The sequence below is a fragment of the Oreochromis aureus genome, linkage group 11 (genome assembly GCF_013358895.1).
Source record: "Oreochromis aureus strain Israel breed Guangdong linkage group 11, ZZ_aureus, whole genome shotgun sequence".
Classification (NCBI taxonomy): domain Eukaryota; kingdom Metazoa; phylum Chordata; class Actinopteri; order Cichliformes; family Cichlidae; genus Oreochromis; species Oreochromis aureus.
This window is the reverse complement of record NC_052952.1, coordinates 25,165,164-25,172,225: the sequence shown is the minus strand read 5'-3', so window position 1 is coordinate 25,172,225 and position 7,062 is coordinate 25,165,164. Positions and strand designations below refer to the sequence as shown.

Below are 7,062 nucleotides of genomic sequence, written 5' to 3'. Positions count from 1 at the left end.
TAATTCTCTTTGGATGCTTCACTATGGGCGCCATCTTTCATATTACACATTACAGAATTAGAGCTGTCATTTACTTTGATCTATTATTGATATAAGTATTGACGAGCACAGCTTCAAGTTTATGATATTGAATCTGTTTCTTGTTTTTCACAACATCAACATAACTTTCATTTTAGGGTAATGTTCTCCTCATGGACCAAAACAAACTCTCACTGTCATTTATTTGAATCACAGGTCCGGTTTACTGCTGCTATTACGTAACAACACATGTGGATTTATGCTGGTGAACAACACTTAGCTGTGGAAACGTTTCTGAGGAAATATATGTAAATATTTGTACCAAATTCATATATATGAAATGACTGGAGTGGGAGCTTCTGGACTGGTTCAGTCACTGATCCAACCCCAGAGAGCAGGAGTAGGATTTATAATAGTGCTTTTATCTGCAGATAAATGTGTCGCTCTGCTTCCCCATTCATGCCATCATCCCTGGAGTGGTTTCAGTTGGCAGAGGTGATGTGTAGCCATCCATCACACGCTTGATCCAATCAGTGTACATCCACAGCTTGGTGTCAACCCAGTTGACGGTGGGGTCAACCAGGTTGCTGCAGCTTTGGTCGTACCATTGCACACTCTGCAGCTGGTGGTCACACACCATCACACTGCCCATTTTCTTCTGGGGAGAGAACACAGCTCTCTATTGGGGCTTTTTACAGGAAACAGATGCAAATAATTGAATTAAAATGAAATAAAAATTCTCTGATACTGCAAGAGAAAAGGAAAGACACACAAATGACAAATTAGAGTAAGTGGTGCAACAGAAGTCAAGGGAATGAACATAGCTGTATGAGTGGCAGCTTCCTGAGGTTCTGGCCATGCTCACCCAGCAGTTATCTGTGACCATGAATGGGCCCCAGTACACAAACTCAGGCAAAGTGTTCATGCAAGTCTGATCATCCACAACAGGTACAGTTATGCTCCTCATGTGGTGAGTGGGCTCATCTGTTTCAGAGAGAAAGGATGAAAGCTATTAGTGAGTCGTTCAGACTCAAGCAGGTTCTTTATCCCATCTGGATTTCTACCAGGGTGAACAATAACAATGCAGTACTTGTGGTATAATCTACGCCATCTCTTATCAAACTACCTATTTTTTGACAAAAACTTCCTTCATTTTATTCAGAAGGTCTACGGATTGCTTCCTATTTTTATGCATTGCCACTTCTCTCACAGGAGCATAAGGTCTAAACCTTGAGTAAATACTATTTTCAAGGTCTACCTCTTTTAATTAGTCCTGATCACTGACTGGGCATTTTGGCAGGCAATTATAAACTCCCCTGATTAAAGAAAGCCATGATTAAAATAGAATGTTCATGCCTTGTTAAAGCAGCGATGACCAGAATATTAATGAGCTTCATAACACATACATGCTGATGAACCCAACATTTCCCCCAAAATATACCTGCTGAATTGTGTATCTCTCCAGATTAAGTCCAAATTTTGTGCTTTCTGCTCTGAAGACACTGCTTGTTCTCTGGTGTATTTATTTTGAAGATAGATTTAAAAAGCTCAAGTTGGATAGAAATGAGAGAGTACAGAGAATCATGGAGTTACAGTGACATCGCTTGCTCTACACTTGTAAAACCATACGTCATTTTTTTTCTTAAATTCAGCTTTTTGCGTGAAATAGACAGACAAGAAATCACATGATGATTAGGAAGCTTTAAGTGTGCCAGTAGGTGGTTTTTGTGACCTTCAGACAGAAGCTATTTCTTTATTTTATGCTAAGCTGATGTAAGCTAACATAAGACTGCTGGCTGTGGCTCTATACTAAGTGGACACGCTTAAGAGCTTAAGAGTCTTTTACTGTATATCTGTATATCTGTAAAAAACATATTTCCCCAAATATTTTCCTGTTCCTCTGAAATCAAAGACACCAGAAGCTGAGAGCTCTTCAGTCTCATATCTTGCTGTGTCTGTTCATGGCAGTTTTTTCTTCACTACAATATGGTAACAAGCCATTGGCCTAAAATTAATACTGTTTACTTTTGAACCAACTGAAACCCTATGTAGCATAATATACAACTACAGAGAGGATTAAACTGTTGCACATCGATCATGTGAGGAGGCTGGATTGAAACAAAGTACTGACACTGTTACTTCATTCACAGATCAGGATTGAGAACATTCTTGTGTTTCATATACATGAGCCAGATTTGGACACTGAATAGACCAGTGGGGTCTAGCAGCTGGCTTGCCTTCATAGTCTGAGTACAGAAAGAAACATGCTCACCGATTAGTTAATATGTCTTGTTTACCTAATCAAGATTTCTTATCTCACTCTCAGTAAAAAAGTATATAAAAGCTCATTTCCCAAATTGTTTAAAAAAATGAAACTCCTGGGACATTTAGCTAAAAAGCATATTTGAGGACCAGATTAAAAGAAAAAACAGCTTATCTGCAGCTATGCTAAATTCTTAATGAGGGATAAAAGCAACAGTATCACTTTTAAATCCACTTACGCTGATTTGCGATAGTGGAGCCCTAACCACTGACATGGCAAGACTCCCCAGGCAAGTGACTGGTCAGAGAAATAGGCTGCAAATAGGCAGGTTCAGCCAGACGTACGGAGAGTTGAATGGTAGGGACTGTGAATGATCCCAAAGCAACATAAATGTTCTGCTCTGTGCCTTTGTCATGCTCCCCAAGAGATGCAGCGGTGTGGTAGGATGTGCAAAGGACAGAAGAGAAAATCCAATTTATTAAGCTCAGGCAGACTTCTTAGGCCATTGGCAGGAATAGGTCCATGACTGAAGAACAGTGAGCTTTAATCAGACATGAACAGCAGGCTGATGAATGTGATTTAATTAAGCAAAATCCCAACCGGGATTTGCAGCAGTTCTGTCAGCATTATTGAGTCTTTCTAACACTGACTACGCAAAACCGAAATGACAAAGCTGAATACAATGACTGATTGACTCATCTGACACAGACAGATTACACGTCCTCTTAAAATTATTTTCCCAACTCATCAAATGTGATTGTTTGGGGGAATGCCGCTGAATTCATTCACTGCTATTTCCACAGTGGTTTTGAATGACTTTGATTAGTGACGTTAATTTCTTAACAAATCAGACCAGTAAAGTAAAAATTATGTTTTCAATTTTAAGGTTTTATTTGGCAAAATCATTCACTAATAAATACGTGGGTTCACAATCAATCAAGGTTACTACGCAGGACATTTGTCAGATAGATAGACATGCCAGGGTCTAGACAGAGGCTGGGACATCTTGCTGTCCCTCAGGGGAGAGGCTCCTGTAACCCATCAAAAAGATCAAAGAGAAAATATAAATGTCCTTTATAATATTTATTTACTTTATTGTAGACACAAAATTAGAAATATCTACCTGTGAGCCTGACTATATGGATATAATGAGCACAAAATTCATGCTATACGTATTTTATGCAGTTTTCTTCTGTATAGTCTGTAAAGGCACTTTGATCAGTTCTTGTTTTTTTTGTTTTTTATATATATATATATATATATATCTGCAAGCTTTTTAGGGTTCAGTTGGAGGAACAGACTGCTTTATCACTTTCCAGCATCACTTCCTGCTCTGTTGTAACCTTTGTAACAATGTTATCAGTTCATTTAGGGTGATATGCTTTCCTTCCTGCGCCAATTTGTTGCTTTCCTGAAAACCATAAAAAGACTCTTGTCTGTGGTTTATCACATATTTTATTCAGATGTAACAGATTCTAGTTACAGTTTTTGTGTTTTTTGGTCAAGTTAATATCTTTTATAACACACAAGACCTGCAGCACAGGCGCTTTTGGCTCAGTGGGCAATATTAAAGCCATTTTTTAAGGTTAGGCCATGCTAAGTGGACTCTATAACGGACAATGGTGTCATAGATAAATGGGAAAAGCTTTTGCAACAGTACAAGAAGTAATAAAAAAAAAGAAAAAGTAAAAAAAAAGACAATACGACAGGATTCCCGCTTCTGTTTATAAATTGAATATTTATCATATCATTTCAAAACCCTTAAAATACTGCATGTCCTCTTGGGAAAACAAAATGTTTGCTTATAATTTTATTTGTCCTATAAGTCTTTAAAAAAGATATCAGATTTGTTTTATCAGTTAATAAAATGATCATTTGTAAATATTTATAAAAATCTAAAAGATGGAGATCTCACACAGCTGGTTAATGTTTCATGAACTTTGTTTTGTGGAAAAATCAACATTCAAGGCAAACAAATAACTGACTGATGAAATGTTAATGTATGTTTTGCAGACATTATAATAGCTTTAGAGGTATTCAATATTTTCAGTGTTATTCAGCTGTCTGATGTTTAATTAATAAGTGCAAATGACTTTTTTTGTTTGATATACAAAAATTTGATATATATTTTCAATATCAATACATGCTTAGAGCAAGTGGAAACCAATTTTTTTCCAAATCAAAGCTGGAATTGAAGGTCCTGCGTTTGAAGCCACCAGCCAGCCGGGGCCTTTCTGTGTGGAGTTTGCATGTTCTGCCTGTGCCTGCATGAATTCTCACTGAGTGCTTCAGCTTTCTCTCACAGCCCAGAGACATGTGCGTCTGGTTAATTGGAGATTCTATATTCTGCTGTAACTGGGAATCACTGCTCGTCTCTATGTGTTAACCCTGCAGTTGACTGGCAGCCTGTCCAGACTGTCACCTGCCTTCACCTTATGCCACCTATGATAGGCTGCTCCCCTTATGTGAGCCTCAATTGGACAAGAAGGTTAAGAAAACTAATGGATAGAGGAGAAAACACTGGAGAATGCAGCTCTTTTCACACTCATCCACTCTGGACAGATCTGTATGCATGTTCAGTTGCAACTCAAGGATCTAAAACCATTATTTTAATATTGATATTTGTCTATTCTTTTTGTTTCAGTGATTATAGTCATTGTAGATAAACCAGCAGTGGTAGCGTTGGAACACTGTAGTCCTTAAAACCCACACAAATGTGTAATTTGTTCTGTGGTTCTCTGATGCAGTTTATATCCTTTGCAACGACTACACAAGACAAGATTCTTTAAAGCAGATTTTTTTTTTTGCTTGGTTTGTTTCTGTTGGTAATAGCTTCAGAGGAAGCCGCATGTTGTAGATTTGTGCATTAATTAAAAATCACTTGCTCTTGCATCACTGATTGTCAGTATCCATAAAACAAACTTCAGAGTCTTTGTTGTTTATTCATCTCTGTCAATTTCCCGCCGCTCACATTTTGCATGTTGTTTCTTTTCATCCATTATTAATTACAACAGAAGCCTCTGTTCTTGTTCTGCCTGAGCCGATAAAAGTCTTGTGTCTCACTGCAGATTCGTTCAGACAAAATCACGACCTTTTGCATCACTGAGTTGAAAGATGACACTGATCTTACACAAACAGACGGGGGCAAAATGGGCTGAATTTACTACATCAAACACTTCACAAAAATACCATGTACCAACCACAGACACCTGTTTATGTTTTTTTTTAGTATAAATATTTTATTTCAAGATATAACAAACACTGAAATTTATTCAGAGATGCCATGGTACTGTGAGGAAAGAAGCATATCAGCAGGTGGTAGCAGATCTTAAAATGCTCCCTTTCTTGTACTTCCCATTTCCCATGTCCATTTTCTCTTTCCAAGCTCTTAGTTGTTTTTCAAAGGACTAAAGTCCCCATTGGGTGGTTATCATTATTTACCTCCAATGCAGTGGATTGAGAAAGTGCTACAAAATGCACCTCGTCCATTGTGTTAGAGAGTGTGACACTTGCGTGTGGGGAGAGTATCGCCAAGTACAGAATGTAAAATGAATTCTGAACCTTTCTTGTGGGGGTTGAAAGTCCTTACACAGCCACGTAACGTTGTGGAGGTCATTGGCTAACTTTTTTTTTCACTATTAATGGTGAAAAATATGGTAAAGCTGGTCCTGTGCAATGCCAAGATAGGTGCTCATAATGTTGGAAGTTTCAGTGTAAAGATTCCTGTGGTAAAAACACAGAATGAGAGCAGTTTTAGATTAAAATGAACATTTTTTAAATTCATGTTTATTATATAAATATCTTAATATCAAAATGTCTTACTTTGCCTTCTCCTCCAGCTTCAGGCCTTTGATCTGTTCCAGGTATTCACTGGCAGTGCTGACCGCACCTGTATAGTAGGACTTGACAGTATCTGTTATTTTTGTGATGGTCCCCTGCTCTTCCTCATCAACCTGCCTTGGCACACGGAAGCTTTCAGCACCTATGCAAAAACAGGCCACATTAGTTAGAGGGTTAAAGACACGAGAGGCAAAAAAGACAGAGAAGAAGAAAAGTCTCTCACCCTAATGTCTTCACTTAAAAAAAACAAAACTTGCATTTCCTGCTAAAGATGGTATGTCATTGCATTCAATAGCTTTTCTATATCAGAATATGTGATGTGAATTTCAGTTTTAACCACTATGAAAAACAACATATCATTTAGTCATTTGGTTTGTATCCATTTTCTTGAACTCATTATTACTCTGTAGAGATCTCACTTATGTTACAAACAGGTTAGAATTGAAAAGCTTACAGTTTTATTATCACTGATTCATAAAAACCTCCTGGCCTATTATACATTTTGTGTTGTTGGTTTTATTCTCTGAGAACAGACTTACTGAGTGCAAAAAGTGCAACAACCACGGTGATAACCAGCAGCTTATTCATGGTCCTTGGATCTGTGAATGTAGAGGAAAAAACATTTGAAGCTCCCTTCTTTCCATCCACTAGGGTGAGACATTGTCCAAGATTTACCCACTCATCCAGCAGATGTATTTGTTATATTAACTGTGCATATATGTTGTTTTAGTCCACTTCTAACATTAAAAAACAGAAGATCTCCCAAAAGGTTAGGTCATCTTTCGGCTTTTTCTCATATACAGTGAAACAGCATGCATCTATTTTAAAACTGCTCAGTAAATGAATCAAAAGTGTTGGTACTCACTCTATTCCTCTGCAGAAGTGACTGCGAAAAGAAAACAAAGTAAGAGGTAGTGCCGGCCCAGCCTGTTTATATAGGA

At 37.7% G+C, this 7,062-nt stretch overlaps 1 protein-coding gene across 1 annotated transcript; it reads right to left on the bottom strand.

Moving 5' to 3' along the window:
* Positions 1 to 5,493: 5,493 nt before the first annotated feature.
* On the bottom strand, positions 5,494 to 7,062 carry apoc2 (apolipoprotein C-II). The gene is made up of 4 exons (XM_031731546.2): positions 6,987 to 7,062; positions 6,661 to 6,720; positions 6,104 to 6,263; positions 5,494 to 6,004 (listed from the first exon to the last, which is right to left on the bottom strand). Exons 2-4 carry the CDS (start codon positions 6,707 to 6,709, stop codon positions 5,920 to 5,922), a joined length of 294 nt encoding a protein of 97 aa, XP_031587406.1. The 5' UTR covers positions 6,710 to 6,720; positions 6,987 to 7,062; the 3' UTR covers positions 5,494 to 5,919.

Excerpts from the sequence above, each read along its gene's own strand:
- apoc2 (XM_031731546.2), bottom strand. The coding sequence starts at position 6,709 with ATGAATAAGCTGCTGGTTATCACCGTGGTTGTTGCACTTTTTGCACTC. Across the intron at positions 6,264-6,660 it reads TGTTGCACTTTTTGCACTCA|GTGCTGAAAGCTTCCGTGTG; the intron begins GTAAGTCTGTTC and ends GTTTTTGCATAG. Across the intron at positions 6,005-6,103 it reads AAGCTGGAGGAGAAGGCAAA|GAATCTTTACACTGAAACTT; the intron begins GTAAGACATTTT and ends TTTTTACCACAG.